Source organism: Myotis nattereri, assembly GCF_964212035.1.
Source record: "Myotis nattereri genome assembly, chromosome: 15".
NCBI classification, from domain to species: Eukaryota; Metazoa; Chordata; class Mammalia; order Chiroptera; family Vespertilionidae; genus Myotis; species Myotis nattereri.
The window spans coordinates 30,353,035-30,378,202 of NC_138090.1; the positions used below are offsets into that span (position 1 = coordinate 30,353,035).

The following is a 25,168-nucleotide window of genomic DNA, read 5'->3' on the forward strand; positions in this document are numbered from 1 at the left end:
CTAGGATGAGAGTCCTGGAAACCCCACAGAAAAGCACTTCACTTAAGTTAGTGAAATCTGAGGCCAACCATGGGCTGAAGGAAACTAAAGAGAGGTTTGTGACAGGTTGGTATCTTAGGATAAGCCTGCAGGCTTTTTAGTACTGAAACCCCAGGTCCTCAGTCCAGAATTTCTGTAAGTGCCAGGTGTCTAGGAGGTTGGGACCTGGTGTGCTGATCTGCAGATGAAAGCCAACATTGCCTCTGTTATCACAGCAGTACTGAGAGGTTTATACCCCGTAGTGTCACACACCCTGCTCCCACACCCATGACCCCCACCCTCCACATAACCTGATGCCCAGTCACTGACCAGTTGAGCTCTCCTCACTGGATGTGTAGGTGCCCTTGCCCAACAGGAGGTTCACCATGGTCGGGGAGTTGGCCACCTTCAGCGGTGTCTCGCCCTTTCGGTTGCTCTGCTGAGGATTTCCTCCATACCGCAGCAGCAGTTTCACCACCTACAAGACAGTAGCAGGTGCTTGAGGATGTGTTCTGAGAAATACTGACCGTGTAAAACTGTAACTTGTTCAGAGAACCTTGAGCTTAACCAGGGAACAACCCAAGGCAGAGGGCCAGAAGTTGGTGTGCACAACCCTTTCTGGTGGGGTCTCTAGACCTGTGCCTCTCCCGCAGGAAGGACCCTAACAGAATCCTGGCACCCCTCCTAGGCTCTCTTGCACATAGAACAGTTCCAACTCCCATAGAAGATCTCTTCACTCATGACAAGTCAACCACTTTACTGGAATCTTCTCACATAAGATTTCCCCTCCTGCCAATGTGATGAGCTCACCATCCAACAGGGTCCAGTGATCATGAAAGGGTTCTAGTAGTTTAGGGGGAAGTTTCATATTGGAGGGGGGTTTACAGAGAGAGGAAACAAAGACCAAGCTTCTGTAAGCTTGTTTATTTTATGTTTTCATTTATTTTAGAAAATAAGATAATCTCTTCAGTGCTTTATTTTATATGGGTAAGGATGGTCAGAAACACTCAAGGTGATCTTTTAACAGCTCTGTTCAACTGTTTATTGTCAGCAACCTGGGCTGATTATATGCCCATGACAGCTGATTCACTGAAGTACAAATATTAAATTCAATCTCAACTTTAGTCCAGTCTGAGATAAGAGCATGAGAAGAATCTTTAAAAAGGATAGAACTCTTGTTACTCACATACTCTATTTTCACTCAGTAGTTACAATTTCTACTGCTCCATCAGGACAGTCTCCTATTGCTGCTCTAACAAATCACCACCACCTTCATCTTACAATTTTGGAGGTCAGAAGTCCAAAATTAGTCCCCCTGATCCAGCTGATGTGTGGTATTGGCTCTTTCCTTTCCATGCATACAGGGTTCCTGGCAGTGAGGGGGACTCTGGTTCCATGTCCATGTTATCTACCAGCTGAAGGCCATTCCAGCTGCTGGAGGCCATTGCATTCCTTTGCCAAGGCCAGCAGTGCAGCTCAGGTCTCCCTCAAGTCCTCCTCCCTCCTGCCTCTGCTTGCAACTCTGACACAGCCAGGAAAGGATCTCTGTTGTCAGGACCCTTGAAGGCCACTGGGCCAGCCTAGATAATCCACGATCATCTCCTATCTCATGGTCTTTCACTTTTTTCCGTCTGCAGCCCCCTTACCATGTGAGGTCACATGTCACAGGTTCCAGGATCAGGATGGGGATATCTTTGGGGGCCATTATTGTGCCTCTCCCACCATGACTCCACACTCTTTGGCATTTTCCACAATAGAAAGATTCAAAATGACAATTTAAAAAATAGAGAGATTTCAAATGATGACTCCCTTCCTCTCTACTTCCTCACCTACCAGCTCACAGCCAGCTTCATGTCACCCACATCTGCCCACTCCTCCAGGTATTTTTAGCAAATCACACACATTTCATTTACTTCTTCAGTATATTTCTCTAAAAGGTTTCTTTAAAATCAAGAAACTATAATGCCATTATCTTAACTAAAAAGTTAACTATAATTCCTAACATCAAATATATAATCAGTGTTCAGATTTCTCTATTTGTCTCAGAAATCTTTTAACTCAGAGTGCCCTCCCAATCTCTCTCTCCACTGCAACGACTTGTCAAATTATGTTCATCACACTCTTGATGCTACTGGTTCCCTAGTATCTGCCAAAAGTGACCAGGCAGAGCCGTCATAAGGAGCATTTCTGATCTACTGGTGTCATCATCCTCACCATGCAGGGGCCTCGTCAAGATGGCTCAGGTAATGACTGCAGCAAGACTTCATCTTTGTGACTGCCCTGCTTTCTGGTAGCACAAGATGCACCAGGCACATCATGTACTAGTATATCTCTTGCTTCAGACCTGGAGGCAGTCATTTCCCCAAGGAAGCCTAGTCCTTTCAGGGGAAACCGTGCACTGGGGTACTCACTGTTGTTGGACTGGCTACACCCCTCAGCATCACATCAGTCAAGGCCTTCCCTCGTTTAGTAGGACCACAGGGACAAGGACAGGGTCCAGCAGCAACCCCCAGGGTCCCCCCCTTCCTATCGGTATGATGGTTACCTACTAAAATCCAACTACACCTGCGTGGCCAGAGCAGGGCCCTGTCCCACACAATGCAGACAGTACTGATTGTTGGAACTGTGAGAGGCCATCCAAGTGCTGATCCAGGATGAGAAAGCTGGGCTGGTCAGAGAGGACAGCTCCGGTTAGGGAATAAAGACTAACTTCTCAGTTACCCAGCAAACATGAAGGACAGCGAAGACAGAGAGGCAGGAGCTACAGAACGATGTGGGAGTCAGACAAGAGACCTACCTTGTAGTGCCCATTGTTGGCAGCATCATGCAGGGGCGTGTCGTCATCCAGACCTTTGGTATTCACCTCTGCACCCGCAGCCAGCAGCTGCTTGGCAACATCGTAGTAGCCTCGGTTACATGCCTCATGCAGTGCTGTCCAGCCTGGAAACAGACACTTAGGACATATGTTATTTAATCCTCAGGAATGTCATTCCTGTCTCACAGCAGCACTCCAAGGAAGCTGATGACAAGAAAGAGCCCTGGAGGGCGTTGCTCTGCACTGAAAGGCTGGAGATTCAGGGAAACCCTGAATGCTTTTTACTGTGGTGCCTCTTATATGCTCAGGGATATTTGGCTTGTTAACCCTACAGATTAACCACCTGCAGGGTTAATCTTAAACAATAAGGGTAGAGGACTGGTGAACACAGCATCTTGAGGAGAGCCTCAGTCTAGCTCATCCATCAGCACTTGGGGAGAAAAATCTCCCATTTTGGAAACACACCCTCTATGGAGCACATAGATGAGGCCACATTGGGAGAATTCCCCTGGCGGTAGCCCAGAGCCTCAATCTGCCATCAGGTAGAGTGGCCACACACATCATTGTGCAAACAGGGTCCACTCCTTTGGACACAAATTCCAGTGCTGTGAAAAATCTTGATATAGGAAAATTGCTTCTTTTAAAAAAGGTGCTAAATTAGATGTTGGTCAGATACTATCAACTAGTATCTAGGGCAATGGGAAAAATCTAGAAGTATTCTGCATGAAGACTCCTTTGCTCATCTTATGTTCTCATTCCCCTTTAACAGCTCAATTCTGTTGATTATGCATCGTGGCATAATGGAAATATTTTATGCAAAAAAGGGCAACACTGAAATGCAATTATGGGGCCCTCCCTCAGCCTGTCTCAGGTCAGGGAAGCATACCCATTTGTCATATTAAAAGCAGAGTCTCAGGGTGACATTTCTCCCCTGGAAGATGGAAAGGTGTCCCTGGGATGACAGGCACAAAGGCATCCTCTGCTTAGGCGACATGACTTCTTCCTAAATATGCCAGAGGCACTCCTTGAGGAGCCAGGAAGAATGAATTCTCAGCATAGAATTGGGGTTTATATAACACAGTAGAGTAATATAGCTAAAAATTCCTCAATTCTCTTACAAATAAAGAAAAACAAAATGATTTTTAAATACTTTCCAAGAAACACTAATTCCTCCATCTCAGAAATAACAACTTATACATCTACCTCATGCATCTAGAACACACCCAAAGAACTACAGGGGCCCAGGGTCTGACTACTGTTCCTGCCAGGCTGATCCCAGTGCAAGGCTAATGCTGCCAGGATGATGACACTTGGCCAGAGAGCTCCGTATCTCTAGAGGCCAGCCTTACATCCGCCTGTGAACTTGCTGCAGGGTTCCCCTGCCCTGCCGTTTCCTGGGCGCTGTGAGTGCTCACCTGCAAAGTCCTTGACGTTGACATCCGCCCCTTCACTGATAAGCTCCTTAATGCGCCGGGCGTCTCCCCGGATGGCAGCCCGATGCAGGCGGGTCTCCCCACGCTCGTTTCTCTTGTTCACTTTATCTTTGGTTTTTGAGGCAGAGTTAGGCGTCCCCTTCTGACACACTGTCGACTGGGAGGGATGCTTTGGTGTTGTATCTACTGCAGGCCAAGGAAAGGACAGGTGGAGCATTACTGGGGGTAGAGCCAGTGAGGCTGGGCCTGGGCGTGTTCTCTGCTTTGTAGAAATTTCCAGAACCTGGGCTGTCTTCATGAGGGAAAGAGGATGGCTTTGCATGGGTGCCCATCCCCAGGGAGAGAGCCTCTCCAGTCCCAGAAAGCACCCACCATCCATCATCCTGGTGTCTCACCTGGGCTGTTTGCAGACTCTTCAGCTGTCATCTGCATGAGAAGAGCCACCTGCTGGCGCTCAGAGAGGGGGTAGCCAGCTCGGATCCCAGATAGCCCCATGCCAAACAGCAGCCCGGCCTTCCGGGTGACAGGCTCCTTCTTAATCCTCTTCCGCTCAGGACCCTGCTTCTCTGTGAGGTGGTGGAGGAGAGGGGGGATATTTCATGCCATGGAGTCCTTGGAACCCAGAGCCTTACCTGGAGTTTCAGAGCCCCTGCCTCCCACCTCACAGGGAAAGGGAAAGAATAGAGTTGGCAACGCTCCTGCTGCCCATCATCACCTCTTCCAGTGTAACTGTGAGACACAATTCCAACACCTTGTTATTAACCAATGAAGCCTGCTAAGATGAGGCCCCCACCAACCATTTATTCGGCTCCAGGTGCCTCCCCAGACCACCCACCATGTGCAAGGCGGTGGGGACAGCTGATCACCAATGTCCTGGCTCACACAGGACAGGTCTCCATCTATTAAATACACGTGTCTGTAATTCAAGTCCTCCTTCCCGTCCCGCCTCCAAACAGTACAGACATAAAATGGCAAACATAGTTTAGAAATACATAAACAGATCAAGGCCGACTTGCAGTACTGTACCTTTCTTCTTGCTTCTAGGCACCTCCATTTCATGCCATGGCGCTTCGAGGAGCGAACCCGCCTTGAACCACGACATGGACTGAGCTGGAGGCATCTAAAGGCATCAACACAGAGCACTAACAAGACACGATGGAACAGCGCGGCCATCCCGTCTTAGCCTCCTCATAACAAGCAAATCTTCCACCTATCTCACCCATTATAAAATACCCTGTCAACATTCAACAGAAATGCATGTGCTGCTTCTTTTAAAAGAGGCAGGGGTTGAGGGAGAGAAAAGATACCCCCAACTCCAGGAGGTAAAAGCTTGCCTTCTTCCTTCACCTCACCCTCCTGTTGAGGGGAAATTTGGGGTCCATCAAGAGCCTCAGAACCCTCCCCCAAAGCCCATGCTTTTGGGGTGGAGACCCTGCTCAGGGCCAAGATATTGCAGGGTGTTCTAGGTCATAGGGTGCAAGCTGCAGGCAGGAAAGGAGACATGGGTCTCTGAAACTCTCCTCTGAGGGATGTTTCCCTTGCTTCCCACTTGGCATATCCAAGGAGCCCCTATCTTCAGGTCCCTGCCTGGGGCTTGACCTTAGAGAGGTGGTGACATATGTGAATCAAGGACTAAACAGATCACATTTCCACCTTGTCCATTCCTTCCCAAAATGATAATATCCCTTTTACTATTCACCACCTTAGGTCCCACAAACATGTCCATCATTTTTATTTCCTTAAGGAAAGATTTTCATAAACTTATTTCTTTAAAATGTATTTTAAATGGCCTTTTAAAAAACTAAAGTTGTGACTTGGTGAGAATGCTGATTTATGAGTTGAGGTGATAACTCGGGCACCGCAGGTCACCATCACCAGCAACAATTAATTTTCAACCAAGCAACAAGCACAAGTCTGAGAAAGGAAGTAAATTCCAGAAATAATCTTTGTTGATGACCCTGGCTTATGCATCCCCAATTCTACCTACAACCTCCTTTCCAAGCAACAGGGCCTCACGATTATCCCAGAGGCAAGAGCCTTCAAGGAAGTCTCTGCACAGGATATCAAACTAGTTCTGGCACAGCCACTCTCATAAATTCCACCCCACTTCTGAAATGACTGAAAGTCATAGTATCCAAATCATTTGGTTTAAATGCTATTACACAGCTGAGTGCTCCAGTCTCTGCAGCCGCTCCATGCTCTGCCTGCCTTCTCTACATTTACCCAGTTGCTCATTGCTGCTTGCTTACATGACACATTCCGATGATGAAGATGACGGAATTTTCCATTGCCAAGGTACAAATAATGATAGAAGTAAAGACCAGTAGGAAGGCCGGACCCACCTCCTCGGCAGTTCTCCACAAGCACAAACCAATCAGGACCCCTCCATGGACAGAGATGTGATGCCCCACCACTGAGGAGGTGTTTCCAGCACAGGGTTCTGAATGTCCACTGTAATTCCCTCACAGGAATGCAGGATGAAGACACATGCACTCTCCCCACACTCTGTGAACTGGACCCCACTTCTGCCCAATCTCCCAGGAAGCACTGCTTGGTCTCAAACAGTCAGCCTCTTAGCCTCTCAGCGTCTCTTGATCACTGTGCCCCTGCTAAACATACACAGTTCACAAGGCCACTGCCTCCGCCTCACCTAGAGCCATGAAGACAGGAAGCTCACTGGGAAGAGGATGAAAGCAGAACCTGAGAAAAGCAGTGTGGAGAATTCCTGGTTGTGGGTGACATCTGCTAATTACTTCAGAGGTATAGCTTCTCTGCTGTGTGCAGATGTGGAGGGTGCTAGGTGGACCCAGGGGAGGGCAGGGCCTGAGTGGTAAGTCTTCAGGGTAAATGTAACAGCAACTTTAAAATGATAGAGGAACCAGGCAGAAAGAAGGCAAAAGAGCCACTGTCTTCAAGTGCCACTGCAGGCAGTAATCTCTTTAGGGGTCAAGAAGGTTGGAGGAGGCAGGACAGGGACCTCCAGGAGCTCACGGCACACTTTCTGAGAGTGTCAGCTGAGAATCTTTGACCTTTTACCCAGAGGGCTTTCTGCAGTAAATTTGTCCCTGGTTGCAGAGCAGGACCCAATGGCACCTTTGTTCAGGAAGGAACAAAGGTCAGAGATGGAGTGTGGAGAAAGCCCTGTTGTGTTGGGTGGTTGGTGGCCCGGCACCTCTCCACGCTCCACCAACCATCCCTCCCTCTGCCTCTGCTTCAGCAAAGGCAGGATTGTGTCTTCCCTCTCCTGGGGATGAATTCACACTGTCATAGGTGCCTTGGGCTGCCCCACAAGAGCCTTGGGTGTAATATCATTTTCTACAAGCACTCAAAGCTACCAGTATCTTGAGGGGTCTGAGTCAGGCCAGGCTGTGAGTCTTGGGGTGGAAGGAGAGCCTGCAGAAGCCCTGCCTACAGAGGAACCTCTCTATTCTGGCCCAGCCTCAATGAGGCCATGAAGCTCAGGCCCACCATGCACACAGGGCGTTGTTGAATGCTACAGAAGTGGTTCCGCTGCTCTCCTTCTAGACACCTCCCAGCCCAGCCTTGGCCCACTATGTCCTGTTAGCAAAGGCCAACCTCTCAGAGGTGAGAGGCTATAAAATCTGCCTCCTACTCCAGGTGGGCAATGTGCCTCGACAATCAGCACCCTCACTGGCTAGTGCAATGCTGGGTTCAGGGCAAGAAGAGGAACACTTGGGACAAATGGCAACGCCTTTGGCATTCTGCTAATTTTTTATTTGTAATATCCAACCAGAAACAAAGTAGAACGTATATGAATTCCAAATGGCATCTGCCAAGTTTCAGAGTGGAAAACTGGTAGTTCCATGTGACAGCTGAGCAGCACGGGGAGGTCGAAGGTATGGCTCTAACAAGCCAGTCTATGAAACATCCCCCACGTTTAGATTGGGAGCGGGAGGGGGCAGGGTTGCAGAGCAGCTATCACATGCTTTAAGAGCTCCAAGGGCTTTGCAGGTGATATCCAGAGGCAGAATTCCAGGGAAGGCAGAGTGATGAAAAGCATGGGTGGGAAACAGCTGGGCCTATGATCCCAACAGCTGGAGCAGGGCTGTCTTCCTACGAGATTCTTACTTCCTGTTCCCTCAAGTCTGTCTGCTATCTTTCTCATTCCTACTTTGTTCCTGGTATTCCAATGTCAGCTGTGGCACTCCTCTTAAGCTGATGGATGAAAGATGGTTTCACATGAGCCTGGCCAATCCCCCTACATCATCTTTAGGAAAACATGGTGATGTGACAGCACCCTGTATCTCTACAACGCCTATATTCTTGTGCATGTTCACCTCTGGTCTCTGTGAAGTCGGTGCACATTTTATTAGGCCTTCTTGGTATATGGCCACCCAGCTGGCAAGAATCCCTCCCCTCCCCAGGCCATCACTGGGCTTCCTACTAAAGCCCTTTCTCCTTCTCAACTCATCCGTTCTAGAACACATTCTTGCTGCATTCTTTACTGCAGCTGTCTGACTAGGATGGGGCCTTTTCCCAGGGGAGTAGGACTGCCAAGGGCAGATGTTTCTGAGGGACCTCTGTGTGAAGGAGTCAGCGTTCAGAATCCACTTCCTGCAACTGAGCCTCACTCCCCAGTAGAACTCAGATGCATCTATAGGAGAAAAGATCTGTTTGAGTTAGAGTGAATTCTGGCAGCAAGGACACAGAGTGAGCATCTAGGGCAGGGGTGGGGGACCTTTTTTTCTGCCAAGGACCACTTGGATATTTATAACATAATTAGAAGCCCGGTGCACAAAAACTTGTGCACTGGCTGGGGGGGGACGGACGGACGACGACACACGGACAAGTCTCTCAGCCCAACTTGTGCCCTCTCACAGTCTGGGACCCCTCGGGAGATAACCACCTGCTTAGGCCTGCTCCCCTGGCGGCAGACAGCACGCCCGATCCCGCGCTGGAGCGGGTGGTGGCTGGGGATTGCGCTGCCACCGGCCCTGGGCCGCAAATAGCAGGTCCCGATCCCGCGCTGGGGCGGGCAGCGGCTAGGGATCTCGCTGCCACCCGCCCCGCCCCACACACGGCAGGCCTGGATCCCGCGCTGGGGCAGGAGGCAGCTGGGGATCTCGCTGCCACCTGCGCAGGGCAGCGCAGCAGGATCTGCCTGCAGTATGCAAATTTAACGGCCATCTTTGTTGGGTTAATTTGCATACTCCTCTGGTTGGCTGATGCGCATAGAAAAGGTATGGTCAATTAGCATTTTTGTCTTTTATTAGTGTAGATTTGTGGGCCATACAAAAACTTATCAACTTACAAACTAGCCTGACTGCCCTAACCAGTTTGGCTCAGTGGATAGAGCGTCAGCCTGGGGACTCAAGGGTCCCAGGTTCGATTCCTGTCAAGGGCATGTACCTTGGTTGCGGGCACATCCCTAGTAGGGAGTGTGCAGGAGGCAACTGATCGATGTTTCTCTCATTGATGTTTCTAACTCTCCCTCTCCCTTCCTCTCTGTAAAAAAATCAATAAAATATATTAAAAAAACTAGCCTGATATATTTGGTCAAACATTTAATTAACTCGCCCCTAATACCCTGGCAGGGCCAGACCAAATGATTTTGTAGGTCTTATATAGCTCACGGGCCAGACGTTCCCCACCCATTAGAGCCAGTCCAGTTCTGTGGGGTGGTGTCAGCTTCTGGCTTCCACAAAATTACTGGGAGGTTGGCTTGCTTTCTGTAGGCAACAGTTCCTCTCCTTGGCCATTTTTAGCACTTTTTTTCTTGTTGTTCTGTAACTTCATCATAAAATTCATGTGTAATCTTTCCCCTGCTCATAATGCACTATCCTTCCTGAACTAGGACTCCTGTTTTCACAGACATGAGAAGTTCTCTGTCTTCTCTGAGCACCAGTGCCCCCACTTCTCTCCTTGGTTAGATGCTAATGTCATGCCTCAGTCCCTTTCCACACACACATCTCATAATGTCTTTCATGTTTCCTATCTCTTTTTCTTTCTATACCTCAGTCTAGGCCAGCCGTGGGCAAACTACGGCCCGCGGGCCGGATCCGGCCCGTTTGAAATGAATAAAACTATTGAAAAAAAAGACCGTACCCTTTTATGTAATGATGTTTACTTTGAATTTATATTAGTTCACACAAACACTCCATCCATGCTTTTGTTCTGGCCCTCCGGTCCAGTTTAAGAACCCACTGTGGCCCTCGAGTCAAAAAGTTTGCCCACCCCTGGTCTAGGCAATTGCTTTAGTTAAAACTTCCAATTCACTAATTCTTTCCCCCCCCCCCCCCAAACAAAAAACACAATTTTATTTCAAGTAGGAAATATCCAAGGAGTTTCAGAGCAAGAAAAAAAATTCCATATGTCAGTAGATTGTAGAACACAGGCCACTGGAGATATTTCACATTTGCTTTTTGTTGTTCTGTTATTATCGCAGAGCAATTGGAAAACTGGATTCCTCTGGGAATTCTGGGCTTTTTTAACATAAGTTTGACTGAAGGTGCATCACTTGATATAGAGCAATTTCTCTGGTGTTTGTAACTGGCAAAGACTCTTTTGACCACAGGACATCAATTAGAAGAGTTTAAAGCAGTGGTTCTCAACCTTCCTAATGCCGCAACCCTTTAATATAATTCCTCATGTTGTGGTGACCCCCAACCATAAAATTATTTTCGTTGCTACTTCATAACTGTAATTTTGCTACTGTTATGAATCGTAATGTAAATATCTGATATGCTATATGTGTTTTCCGATGGTCACGACCCACAGGTTGAGAACTGCTGGTTTAAAGGGAAGTGCCTAATCAAGAGGAAATTTCCTGAATGTAAGGTTTGGAACTGGCAGGGAGGGAAGATCAAGACTGAGCAATACTAACAGAGGCCAAGGAAACGAGTCCTTCTGATAATAATTATTTATGTCATACCTGATAAGCCATATAATCTGCCTATTGAATTTTTAATTTCAGTGATAATTTCCTTATGTTCCAGTGTATGTGTGTGTGTGTGTATATATATATATATATTTTATCTACATGATCTTTTTTGACAGTATCTTGTTCCTTGATCATGTTTTCAATTTTCTCTCATTACGTTCTCTAATCATCCAAAGGTGTTAAGTCCCTGGGGCTGAACCTCTCTATCAGGATGGATTTCTTCATCATTGTTAGGTCTGATCAAATAATTGAATCAATACCCCTTCCCCTGGGAACTGACCTTTAGGCCTCTTCACAATGGACATTCCACTTGCTTAGACCACATACCACTTGCTAAGACCATTATCTCTCCCCTCCAGACTTCCCAGAATCTGGACCTGTACAGAGAATTCTCCACCCAGAAAAAGCCCGCCAAAGTCCTTTAAAAACCGCTGACTCCCATCACTGGGGTGTTGGAGCCATCCAGGCTCAGCCACCTGGTGTGCAGATGATCGAATAAATTCGTAATCCCTCACCATTCTGGCCTCGTGCACTCCTCTTTCGGCGACCCTAACATTTGGTGCCAAAACCCGGGAGGGTTCCACAGGGATGGGGAGCCATTGCCCTGGCTTTGGTCACCCCAAGTTTGCTACTCGGAGATCAGTAGGCAGCTCAACCTGGGCTTACCTCCGAATCCTACTCGGGTGACATGATTGGGCTTCCCTCTCATATGGACCCTCCCGAACCAGCCAAGGAGGACGCCGGACCAGGAATCTCTCCTTCTCCGTTGCTGACTCTCCATCCCCACACCGGCCAATCTTCTCTAGGTGAATGATGTTCCACAATTCCCCTACCCCGGGTCTTCTGCCCACTCTCTCTCACTGACTTCTTGAAAGTCTCTCGTCTCAAAAGTCCTAGCACTAGGCCAGAAGACTCCTCAGCCATTTGGCTTTGGGAGCTTCTGGATTGGGGATGCCCAGTCCAGAGGGTCACCTCTCATTTCTCATGGTGATTTCTTTAACAGCAGGGACGCCTACCCTGGATTTGTGGTCTGTCACTCACCCTTCCTCTCTTGTGGGCCTCGCCACACTCCCTCCGCTGCACACTCACGGTGGGGAGGATCATGCCAAATCACCTCGGTTTATTTTGTAACACTGCCGTTTGGCCATAACATAAACTAGATAATAAGTCTCAATGGCCTGAAAACAGCACTTTTAATTTTAACACACTGAGCAATTTAGATAATTACTGTCACTGCAATGGAAAATGGTCAGAGATTCTCTACGTTCAGGCCTTTTTCATCCTTCAGTCCCAATCCTCTCTCTCTCAGTCCTGGCTCTACTCATCAGATCCTTCTCCTTCACACAAAACATCATACTCCTAACACTTCTGATTCTGAATCTACTTTTGACCCAGCATACCACTGACCTCCACCCCCTTATACATCGCCTCCCTCACCTGCAGTAGATTCCCAAAACCCAGACCTTTCTAATCAGCAACTACCTTCTCCACCAAGTCCCTGAGAGCCAAATCCTGAGAACATGAGTTCTGAAACAGCCTTTTCCCATCTAACACTCGTTCTCAGGCCACCAAAGGCTATATTCCTTAACAGCCTCTTCTATTCCCATGCCAATTCCAACCTTGAGGGAGGTAGCAGGAACTGAGGGCATAGTCTGAGTCCATGTCCCATTCTCTATGTACAACCTTGCACAGATTGAGAGGCATCTCAGATCTTTTTCCACCAACCTGCTCACCTTTACTAAGGAATGTGACAAACTTAATGAAATCACTCAAGGCCCTGATGAAAACCCAGCTCTCCTCTCCCACCTCATGGAGGCCTTACAGAAATTGACCACCTTAGACCTCACCTCCCCAGTGGGAACCCTTCTTCTGAACACCCATTTTATATCCCAATCAGCCCCTAACACACACCATAAACTTCAAAAAATAGACAGAGGTCCACAAACCCCTCAAAAAGATCTCGTTAACCCGGCCTTTAATAATAGAGATGAGGAGACCCAAATCCAAAAACAAAGGCAAGATCAGGCCAAGGCTGAGGCCCAGATGGAGGCCTTCCAGCTCCTAGCCACCACTCTCATGAACCCCTACGGAGGGTAAGTCAGGGGCTAAGCCTCCTCCAGGCCCATGCTTCAAATGCAACAAGGAAAGACAATCAACCAAGTCCTGCTCAAACCCAAGACCCCTGCCTGGGCCCTGCCCAAGGTGTAGAAGGGAAGGCCACTGGAAATTAGATTGTAGCCTGGCCCCTCCAGGTCGGACCTCAGCCAGGCCAGCAAGGCCGCCCTCTGGATCTGGTTTGGAGCTCCCAGACCTCCTGGGACTGGCCACCAAAGCAGCTGCCCAGGCCCTGACAAGGCCCCACAGACTTACATCACCAGGACAGAGCCTTGGGTAATGACTGTGGTGGCAGGTAAGCCAATCTCCTTTTTAATTGACACTGGGGCCAGTTATTCTGCCCTCTCCGAATTCACTGGGACCCTTGTCCCCTCCTCAGTCTCTATTATGGGGTTGACGGATTAATCTCATAGCCATTAGCCATCTCACCTCTACACTGCATCTTACTAAATACCCTCATTCACTCTTCTCATTCTACCTCGGTGCTTGGCCAGTGCTACCATGCATCCCCTCATAAAGCCCAGTTGTCCCAAACCACAGTCACCTACCTCAGTTTCACTCTGACCTCACAAGGCCGAGCCATTCCTTGGACTGTAAACGCCTTATCTCCTTATCTCCTCCATGACTGTCCCCTCCTCTGAACTAGAAATGGCCTCCTTTCTTGGGCTCGCTGAATACTTTCACCTCTGGGTTCCCAACTTTAGTCTTCTCCCACTGAGCAAAGGGACCACTCACTGAGCCTTTAAATCCCAAGGCCAGCATTCACCCCTTTTAATGCTCTGAAAACTGCTCTGACCTCAGCGCCTTCTCATCCACACCCACCCCACCTTTCCCTAAGAATAACTTTCTTTACTGCACATGCTTACTTAACAGTATGGCTACTATCAGAAGCTGAACTCATTATTACCCAAACCGTAGCATGTTATCTCTAAGGAAAAATATGGCAGTTTTAAATCCAAGCGGCTAGAGGCCTGGGAATAGGCTGCTGGGCCTGCTTCCTCCTCCCCCTGCCTTTTCTCCAGCCTCATATGCCTACACATAATTTTCCAAAGTCTTCGGTAACAAAGGCTTTGGAGCATTGCTGGGTTAAATGATATACATATAAATATTTTAAAATAGCATAAAATATTGAAACATTGATTGCTAGACATATTTTAATTTGCCTGCTCTTTTTATTACAGAAGGTCTCTTGTACTTTGTTGAGTGTATATTTTCTTGAAAGTAAGAGTGTGCTTAAAGTGTGTTGATAAATGTCAATCTAAGAAATGCTGGTTGTTTACTTTTTGGCTAAAGCTGGTTATTTGTGAACTAGAGGCCTGGTACATGAATTCATGCACGGGTGGAGTCCCTCGATGTGGCCTGTGGGGATTGGGCCTAAACTGGCAGTCCAACACCACCTGCCACTCCTGGCTGCCACTCCCGCTCATCCCAGCCCCACTGCACCTGCTGTGAGCTCACGCCCAGTCATTCCTAATCAGGAAAGGCTTGCGCTGCCCACAGCGGTGCTCTCCTGCCATGAGCTCTAGGTCTGGCGCCGGCCCTAGAGGGTGGGGGTGGGGGGTCCGGGACGCCATCAGTCCTCCAGGAGGGCGGTGGGATGCACTTGCTGGCCTGGGATCTGTATCCATCCAGCTGACATTCCCGCTGGTTGACAGGAGCCACCTGGAGGCTGCTTTTATGTTGTTTCTTCCTTGTGGAGCATCTAGGGAAGGGAAGTGGCGGCGGTGCCCGAGGCCGACTCCCAGGAGGCATTGTTGGGATCTTGCAGGCTGCGCTGGTTTGTCAGTGCCTGGCCTGTTCTCCGGAGATTGGACCTGCAGGACTACTGAGGAAGTGAGTGGCTGCCGCTGGGCTTGTGGGCCGTGGGGACAGGTTGGTCAACTGAGCAGCACTCCGGCTGTGGGAACGCACTGACCATCAGGGGGAAGCTCCTGCATTAAGTATCTGCCCCCTGGTGGTCAGTGCTCATCATTTGGTCGTTTGGTCCCTTAGGCTTTTATATATATAGATGGGCAGAAATGCTTGTGAAAGTTCTAGAAAAGTTTGTCCAGTGAGTCAGGACTTGATCCCCCCCCCCCCCCCAATGTCCAAAGGGACCCTTTCTCTCCTAGTAAGCTAAAGCAACCCCTCCCAGGCTCTCTCTTGTTGCTTATGTCCTTAAGTTGAAACCTAGACTTTCTTTATTTCTACGGTTCATTCCCACTCCTTGACACTATCACTAAAAGCCTCACAGGCCTTCCTGCTTGGTATTTAGGAACCTCTCTCCCCTCCCCTTTTCTAGCCTTCTTAAAAGTCATACACTACAAAGGACACCAAGTAGGGAATGATCCCGTAATACAGGGAAATAACAAAGCAGACCAGGAGGCCAAAGCAGCGGCTCCGAGGAAGCCTCTATTTCCCCAGCTCTTAGCTATACCCCATATAACACCCTAATACACCCCAGAGGAACTTCAGTCCCTATTAGCTCTTGGGGCCACTCAGGAAGATCCATGGTTAAAATTTCAGGGAAAACATATCCTTCCCCAGGGACAGGCCCCTGATGTCTTACAGACTATTCACAATTCCCTACATATAGGATATATTTACAACTCCTAAAACCCCTCATCACATGTCCTAACCTAGCCTCCCTACTGCAAGATATCCTTCAAACCTGTTCTACTTGTTACTCAGTATCTCCACAAGGACAGGTTAGATTAGACCTCTTCCCCCACCCCCCCCCTTATCAGTCAAGGGGCCAAATCCCTGGACAAGACTGGCAGATTGACTTCACTCACATGCCCCCTATTAAAAAACAAACAAACAAACAAAAAAGTATCTTTTAACCCTCATAGATACTGTCTCAGTGTGGGTAGAAGCCATTCCCCACTAGGTCTAACCCACCTCATTATACAATCAGTAAATGGACCTGCTTTCAGATCTCAAAAAACTTACCAGGTCCCCTCCACTTAGAACATCCAGTGGAACATACACCGCCCTACCAGCCCCAATCTTCAGACAAAATAGAAAAAGCAAATTCTTAAGTCTCACCTAATTAAATTAACTCTCAAAACTAAAGAACCTTAAACTTCTCTCCTGCCTCTAGCTTTTATGCATATCAAGGCAATCCCCCCACACACCCTCCTTTCTTAGTCCTTTTGAGCGCATGTACGGAAGACTCTTCTTATTAGGAAACTTCCTTGTACAGAGACCCCTCTCAGAGACTATGTCCCCATTTTAAATTGCATTTGACAATTACTGAAGAACATGCTGATCAGATCTTCCCTCAACCTTTTACTGGAGACATTCCCCTACTCCTCCTAAAGGAAATCCATCAATAATTTACAGCCTTAATGGCAAGGCCCTTATCAAGTACTCTCAACTGCCCCAATGCAGCTAAACTATCAGGGCATACTCCATGGTTCCACCTTTCCAGATGAAAACCCATCCCTAGAAAAACCTCCATCACATGCGCTGGAGTCCCCTAAGTATTACAGCCACCAGATTGGGCCCACCAGACTCCACCTTACCCACATCCCAGGAGAAGAGGACGAATGAGTGAGCACTCCTGCAGGTGCTCCCTATGTACCCTAATAACCCTGACCTCCCTGAAAGCCCACCTCCTCTCCCGATACAAATCCTCCAGGTCCTAGCTACTGTTCCCTCTCCCTTTGCATCAGGATTCTCACCTTTCCATGGGACTGCCTTCTACAAAGGGATTTCGATTACCCATGGGACAAGATTTCCTTCTTTCTAGATCCTAAACATACTCTTTCCCCCCTTGGAACAATCCCGAGCCTGGAAGTGTGAATTAACTCTCCTTCTCATCCTATTCCAGCCCTCCTCTCCTACACCCATAAGAAACTTTCTCATCACCACTCATCTCAAACGAACACTTAATCTTACCCATTCCCTCCTTAGCCGGGAATTGCTGGCTCTGCCTTTCCCCCTCCTCTTCAGTGTATACCACCATCCCTATACCAATCGAGAGATGGAATCAGACAAAAATCGCTGTAGCTTATAAAAAGGAAAAGGGAACTATATTTCTTAAAAAGGCAAACACCCTTCTAGGTAATTATCCCACAGCCCAGGCAAATCAACCCTCCCTTCTTTTCTGTTTTTATATTCTATCTCTTATAGGGAGGAAGGTAGCTCCTTCCTCCCTCTCAGTCACAAGCCCTATCACTCCACACACCCCACTAATCGTCCAAGCCCCTTTATGCTTTATAAGGTCACGGGGCAATATAACAATAGGCCATCTCCCACCATCAGCTTGCAACACCACAGTTAACCTAGAACTACCAAACGGCCATTGGTCCCAATGAGTGGACTACCAGATCTCCCCAGAAGCCAATGGTTATTTCCTACAGCCAGTCTGTTTTACTTCTTATATCCAACCATCCAGGCCCCAGGGTTGGGTAGGGTATCGTCTAAAATTTAGGCTGCAGTTGTGACTGGCTTCTCCTTCCAATTTCCTGATTCGTATCAACTTCTTTCTTTCTTTTAGAAATCACTATCATTCATCATTTTAAAAAGAGGGGTTCTGTGTGACTCAGCAGGTCCCTTCTCTGGTCTTAATCACCTCTCTCCAAGAAGAGAGCAGCTAGCTCTGCTTGTGGGAATTCAATGAAGGCTATTATAACCAGGAAGCCAGAATATAAGAAAGTGATATCAGCATAAAGGGCTCAGACAACAGCCTCCCTATCACTTTCACTACACCAAAGCATATGGAATTTTTTTTTTTTAAATTCATAATTCAAACCTGCAACCACACCTAAACCATGTCATCAATCCTTGCTAGTCCCTGGGCCTGCCTACACAGGTCTTCAACTGCAACCCTGGAAGCAGCATTAGTGAAGGGGCCACGCCCTGACCCAGACTCCTCCTGAGAGCTGACTGGAGCACTTGCTGCAAGTTCCACACTGCCGCCGCGCCCCCCCCCCCCAAAAAAAAACACTTCATAGGTCAGAATCACAAACTCCTAACAATTTAGAGCTTTAAAGATGAAAACACCAAGCAGCACAGGGAATTTAAGAAATACATTCAAAGTCCCACAGTGTCTCACCACGATACATCCCAGACAGGCTCCTGTGCCCTCCCCTCTATGGCCTTCCCTGGTCAACTATATTCCAGAGTGTCCTCAAAATCCACAGAAGTAGTCCTGTGACTCTGCAGGGAGGACTACAAGCTGACTTTGCTTTGTGGCCTGTCACTGTCATCAGTTATGGTCATGAGTAGGACTACATAAGGGGTCCTGGGAATCTTCCCAGCAAATCACGGAAGCTGGAGTGGTCGAAAGGCCCTGACTCACCTATGCTATGTTTATAGAATGGGCCTGGCTACCTCCTAGAGTGCATCTGTAAAGGGTCCTAAGGGAGGCTGTGATACCCTATAGGATCACACCTTTTCTGCAACTGCGGGAAATAGAGAATTTTAAATACAAAGAATCTTCCTTTATTCCAAACCCCCCTTTGTATATGAAGCTGTTCAAGTTTAGAGAGGAAACATGTTTGGGTAATAGCTTGACTAGATGAATTCTTAATTATTTGAAAATATTTTACTTGGATGTGCTTCTTTATGAGTGACCAAATGTGGTTCCTCAGATAAACTGGGCTCTCACCCTTGAACTCAGATCATCATGGGAGGGGCAGGTGCTGGGCTCTCTTACCTTCTGCCCTGTAGCCCCACTGGTTGCTCACCAACATCCACATCCCATCTCTTTGCTGCATAACAGCATTCATCTTTATTCCATGGTAGTGGCAAGTCAGGAATGGGCAGAACCTAAGTTTAGTCATGTAGTGCAAGAAGAGAGCCAGAGAGCAATGGGCCCAACCTTGCCCTTCTTCTTGACTCCACTTTGAGATGCAAGGTGATCAGGTGCCCAGTGTAGTGCAGACTGATCAGGCCTTCCTGCTGCATGTGGCTACGGCATCCTACCCCAGTCCTTCTATCTTTGGAAGTCTTGTCATAATGCATCAGCCAAGTCCTGAGAGTCCCCAGGGTCATACTGTGGTTGGCATGTGCCCTTTACAGCCAGAGGTTCCACAGTGGTGTCAGTTTCCCACGGTGCCACATTGCTCTCCCTCTGCCACAGTTCAGCACTCAGTGAGTGAGCAGAAGCCCCTTCTTCATCATGGTGTTGGGTTCTAAGAAGTTCTGCAGATGCCAACAGAAGAGAGAAATGTCTTCCTTTCACAAACAGAGGACAGCCCCCCGAGCAGTCACGGCAGCCAGTACTTTCCCATCTTACAGAACCAGGGTGATCATGATTTCGGTAAATAAGTAAGTGTCCTCAAACACTCGAATGAATGAGCTCACATTTTAGCACTTCTGAATAAATACCCTAGATATCAGAGACAAGTCTTACAAGGTAAAAATAAAATAAAATCTTAAATTTTTCTCATTCCAAAGACACATTCAGGTATTGAGAATAGGCAGCAGCCAAGCTCTTGATGCTTCTGGTAGAGAAGCATCAAGGGGACCTCAGGGGACAAGCAGGGCCCATCTGTGTGTGGTTCCAGTTGGGAAGCAGCACACTAATGTTCAGACTAAGGGATGGAAAACTGTAAAGAATCAAAAGCTTATGAAGGAAGCCTGGAGAGAGTAGGTAATCATCTAAACCAACCTAAACGATATTTACTTATAGATTTTTTTTCAAGTTGTGGGAAAATTTAACCATATAAAAAGTTAATAAAATAGTATAATTTGAAGCAAGTAGCAGACATCATACAATTTCATCATGAACACTGTAAGTGGTAAGATGCTTTATAACCTACCAGTGAGTCAGCAGCAGGTGCTTGGGCAGGCTGAGCCTCCTCAGACGACCTGCTAATGAAAGGCTGGCCTGCTTGCTTTTCCTACACAGATAGCCAGACCTGCTTTGGTCCTAGGCTGGAAGGGCCAAGACACGGCATGTGCAGCCTATGCCCAGCCCTGGCTCTGGGGCACGCTCTGGCCAGAGTTTCTGGAAGGATATTGAAGTATTCAATATTCACCTCAATACTCATATTCACCTGGACATGAAATGTTCAGGGTGCGACCATGACAAACCACGTCAGGATGAATTTGCTTTGATTAGGCATGGATGTGTAGGGTATTTCCAGCTTTCACAGCAAACAGGTGTTGTTCTTGGCAAGCTGCCCCCAACCTTGACTAATTGTTGCAGAGACCAGCCTGCTATGGACTGGGTCATGTGCAGCAATTCCTGAGGGTCTATGAAACAGAAGGCTCTTAGGCAGCTCGGTGGTCTCTGGAGGAGGCTCAACAGCCTCTGTCCAGTCGGCACAGCCAAGGAAACTCAGTATTTGCCACTCAGAGCCTCAACTTCTGGAGCCTTCTGCCATGTACACCTACACCTTATAGAGCAAGCTGGACCACATCTTCCCAGCAGAGGGCGCTAGAGGAACATGCAGAACCAGGATGCAGGGCAGTCTCCAGGTCGGTTGCTCTTGAGGACCCTAGCCTCAGACCAAAGGGACCAGCATCTATTTTAGTCACTCATCGGAATTAATAATTCTCCCCTGTGTGGCTTCTCCCCCTTCCTCACAGCTGGAGGTACAGCCCTGCAGTGGGCAGGTGTGTGTCTCTCAGAAAAATGGCCTCATCCATTTTCGCCCATATTTCTGAGCAACAAATGCTCCTACAATTGGTACGAAGTTAATATCCAGCACAGATTTCCTGCTGACCAGGAAGTACAAGTAGGAAGAAGACAGGTTAACAGGTAACTAATCATGGCCTACAGACCTAGTAGGGCCAGGCAGAGGTCCTCCCACTGGTGTACATGGTACACAAAGATCAGCTAGTTTAGAGGCTCCTAATACAAGTGATACTTGACATACCCGTGAACCAAAATCATCTCACTGGAAAATCTAGTTTTGTCATATTAACAGAGCAGATTTGTAAAAAAGTTATTAAAATTGGCCCCCAAAAGGAAAATAAACATAGAAGGGCAAGTACTATATTTAACTTATATTTTTGTAACAGTCCTTGCTTGGAAAATTCTATTTTCAAAATGGTCTTCACTTTTTTCCTACTTCACAGTGATTTTTCTCTACATCCAGACTCACAGATAGTAAACATAAGCACTCCTGGGGTGCCCCAAGAACCTTCTGGACACCTCAGAGAACTAGCATGCACACCTCCTGCTGAGAAGATGCGAACCATCAACAGACTAATCTGTGAGGCCTGCTGGAACACACAAACCTAAAAAGCCACCATCAAGATAAAATGGGCCCTTAAAACCTATATAGTTTATTAACCAATGTCACCTCAATAAATTCATTTAAAAAAATTTTAAAGACATGAAACAGTCCTTGTAAAGAAATCCTACCAACCAGATAGGGTAGGTAGTCAAGATCATCCACCCCTAGGCATGCTCCACAGAAATGCAGATGCACCAACGTCTGCTCAGGTAGCACATTCTCTCAGGAGATGGGAACTCAGCACTATCTCCTTGACTCTGAAATCAAGGCTCCAAGAACACACAGGACCACCCCAGAACCCCTTCTGGAGTCTTTCAGACCCCCACATCCAGGCAGCCAATAACCAACAGCAACAGCACACCCTCCACAACTAGAACTGGCATGGACATTAATAACAGGAGAGGATATCCAGGCCTGGCCTGATCTTCTCTGGACCTAAAGCCTGAGTCACAGAATCCCTGTGAGCACCCCTCCATTCTGGTGGGAGCCCATGTCCACATACATACCCACATCTTCCCTCTGCTCCACGGCCCCTCCCCTTGCAAACTCACCCCTTCCCATTCCCAATGTGCCTACTCAGTGACAAAAAACAAGGGTTTGGCCCATACCACCTTCCTCATATCCCAGCCAGCAAAATCATACCCATTTCACTGGCTTTTAACTAACCATAGTATCTGCACAGCTACCATGAACCTGCTTCTTTTAGGAGGACCTGCATAGGAAGGTGTGAGTGAAGGACCTGTGACCTCATGAATAAAAGCTGTGACACAGATTATTTTTCTAGGCTGCTCCCTCTGCCATTTCTCCCAATTTTCTTACATTTACCTTGTATCAGTACCTGACACATATCCTCACATGCAGGAAGCCCCAACCCATGCCCCATCTTTGCAGGGCTTCTGCTCCTTGTCCTATGGCTGCATTGTGGGAAAGCCTGGGCCCACCTCACAGCTCTGTGGGTTCAACCAGACTCTGTGGCCTTCTGCATGCTCTGTGACCTTTCTCAGCCCTGGAATGCAACTGGCCTACAAGGTTGCAGAGCAGTCAGATGGCTAGTAGGCTGGGAAGGCCCCTGGGCACTAGGATCAAGAGGAAGAGAGTGTGGGCCAGCAGGAGAGAGGGAGAGCAGGTTATTGCCTGGACACAGCATGTGTCCCAGTGAGCAGCTCTAGATGGAACCAACTTAAAAGTGTACACACCAAGTATTATTAACTCCTGACATGTACACATTCAAAGACACAGAGACATGCACGCACATGCTCACACACACGTATACACTCCCACGCACATGTGCACACATGCTCACACGTTTACACATTCACACACAGACACATGTACACCTATACTCATTGACCTGCACTCGCTGGATCCTGTTTTCAGTGGTCCCTTTGGATTTTATTTCAAATAATTGGGTTTAATTTATGTTTTTGTAGCCTTCATGGAAAACATGTTTATCCTCCAACATGGAAAACATGTTTAATCCCCTTTCAGGAGATTAAAAAGAGCACGGAATGCCTGAAAGCCTCATGGCTGGATATACACTTGGAGGCTCCCTGGGCATGCTGGGGTCCAGAGAGCATTTCTGCTATGCACACTTATGTGAATTCTCTGTGTGCTAATCTTTTTATCATCCCCAAGTACCCCCTGGAACATCAGATAAAGAGAAGAAGCTGTGAGGCCTTGCTCTGGGTCACCCCCCAGGACTGCAGTAGGACTCCTAGAATGGGTTTGGGGCCACCTCCCAGGTGGAGCCTGTTGTCAGCAGACCCCTGAGGATGGGAGAAGAGTTGGCAGATATGATATGGGAAGGGTTCAAGTGAGGATGACCTGGAGGCAGTCAGGAAGGAGCCAGGGGACAGGAGACAACAGGAGGGACAGAGGCGGCGCTGGGCTCCTGGTACCTGTGTCTGAGTCCTTCTGCTCTCCATTGGCCCCCACAGTGAAGGGCAGCTTCCGTTTGGTTGCTCTCTCTCTCACCTCCTTCCCTCCATCACTGCGGTCCAGCTTTGGGGTCTTGGTTAGAGAAACTTTATCTTTATCCTAGAAAAAGAAAGTGACACTTCAGATATCATTTACAAATTAGTCTCAAATCTTCACATCCACTATGGTCTCATTTATGTGCCAGTTAAAGCAAATCTCTTATTTGGGTAATTAACAGCCCTTCCTGCCCGCCAGAATTAGGTGTGCCTATTGGCTTCCTCGGTCTTCCTCTTATAAGGCAGACAGCCACGCTCACCCATTAGGCCCCTCACAGACCAGAGCTGCCGTTGAGCCCTGTCCATGATCAAACATGGCCCCATTTCTTGTCCTGAACCAGAGGAGTCTTGAGAAATTACGGCTAACAAGTATTATCTTGAGTATGAAGAAAGCAGAGCATACAGAGACACAGTTGCCCGAACCCATTTTCCCAGGGAAAAGATCCAGGTGCAAGAGCCTTAAAAAGGTGTGTGGACAGGTGGTGTCTTGATTTTCAACCTGCCTGGGCCTCCCACCATACAGGAGTGTGTCCATCCCCCAAGAGACTGCACTCCTCCCTTCCTGTGAATGGACTGGGTTCTCCTCCTTCCCTGTCTGACATCCTCTGCATAGTTCCACATGGCCTCACATGACCCCCAGTGCTCATGCTGTCTTTGGCACCACTACAGGCTTGTGACACTGTGAAGCTGTTTTCAGGACAAATCCTGCAGAGCATCAATCTCAGAGCAGAGCCCACATCTGTAAACCTGAGTGCAGATGACCCACTCCAAAGCAAGAGCTAGCAGGAGAGGCGGCAGGACACGTCTATCCTCATCACCCCCTTCCTTGCACTAGTCTCTGGGCTGGTTTGTCCTGCAGGGTAAGTACTAGCAAGCCCAAGTTCCAGCCCACCCTGACAAGCTGGCCAACCCTGTGCAAGTCTAGCAATGTGTCTGCCTTGATGTCATCATCTGTAGAATGGAAGACAGTGCCCACCTCAAGATGATAAATGGAGATCTCAGTGCTCGTTGGGCATGTAAATTCAGCCGCTCACCATGCAGTGCTGTACCATATGAGGTGAGGTCACATGAGCATAGGGTGGTCTGATCCCAAAAAGCAGTGTGTGTGTCTGTGTGTGTGAATGAAATGGGCACCTTGTGGCAAGAGGAGCCCCTGCTTTGCTGTCTGCAGCAGGTGGACACCCTGAACCCAACCCCTCAGTGGACAGCACCTTAAGAGGTGGGGGTATTCCCAGGAGACGCTACCTCCTGCACCAAACATAACTGAATTCCCTCCTCCTGTGGCCCAAATGATCCTCCAGCTTGATCATTCAGCCACAGCATCCACCAACCTTAGCAGATGAGAGACATCCTCAATTGACCAGGGAGATCTCTGCCAGAACATGCTGCCAGCTCTGAGGGCATCTGGAGTACAGAGAGAGGCCACCAGGCAGAGCCTGAGCTATGGGCAATACTGCTGGGATGAGGAAGGACCCCTGGAAGATAGAGCCTAACAGATGCTAGACATGCCATCTCACCCTACTGTGTACCTGAGATGTCAGGATACAGCCACACCTGTCACTACCTGTACCTGCCACCACAGAACTGGAAGAATGGAACCCATTAGCAAAAACCCCAAACTGTAATAAACACCTGCCTACTAAGAAAACTCCTGGTGCCGAAACCGGTTTGGCTCAGTGGATAGAGCGTCGGCCTGCAGACTGAGAGGTCCCAGGTTCGATTCCGGTCAAGGGCAT

General features: G+C 48.1%; 1 protein-coding gene across 2 annotated transcripts in view; it reads right to left on the reverse strand.

The window, feature by feature from the left end:
- ANKRD11 (ankyrin repeat domain containing 11) overlaps nucleotides 1–25,168 on the reverse strand; it is a 269,053-nt gene that overhangs the window by 18,061 nt on the left and 225,824 nt on the right. The window contains exons 2-7 of one of the 2 annotated variants that reach the window (XM_081107779.1): nucleotides 23,358–23,496; nucleotides 5,293–5,386; nucleotides 4,662–4,832; nucleotides 4,249–4,449; nucleotides 2,816–2,971; nucleotides 349–496 (exon numbers count right to left, since the gene is read on the reverse strand). In XM_081107779.1, the coding sequence (XP_080963905.1) occupies nucleotides 349–496; nucleotides 2,816–2,971; nucleotides 4,249–4,272 (328 nt within the window). In that variant the 5' untranslated portion in view covers nucleotides 4,273–4,449; nucleotides 4,662–4,832; nucleotides 5,293–5,386; nucleotides 23,358–23,496. Of the gene's footprint in view, nucleotides 1–348; nucleotides 497–2,815; nucleotides 2,972–4,248; nucleotides 4,453–4,661; nucleotides 4,833–5,292; nucleotides 5,387–23,357; nucleotides 23,497–25,168 lie in introns of both variants that reach the window. The other variant, XM_081107778.1, reaches the window with a different exon arrangement.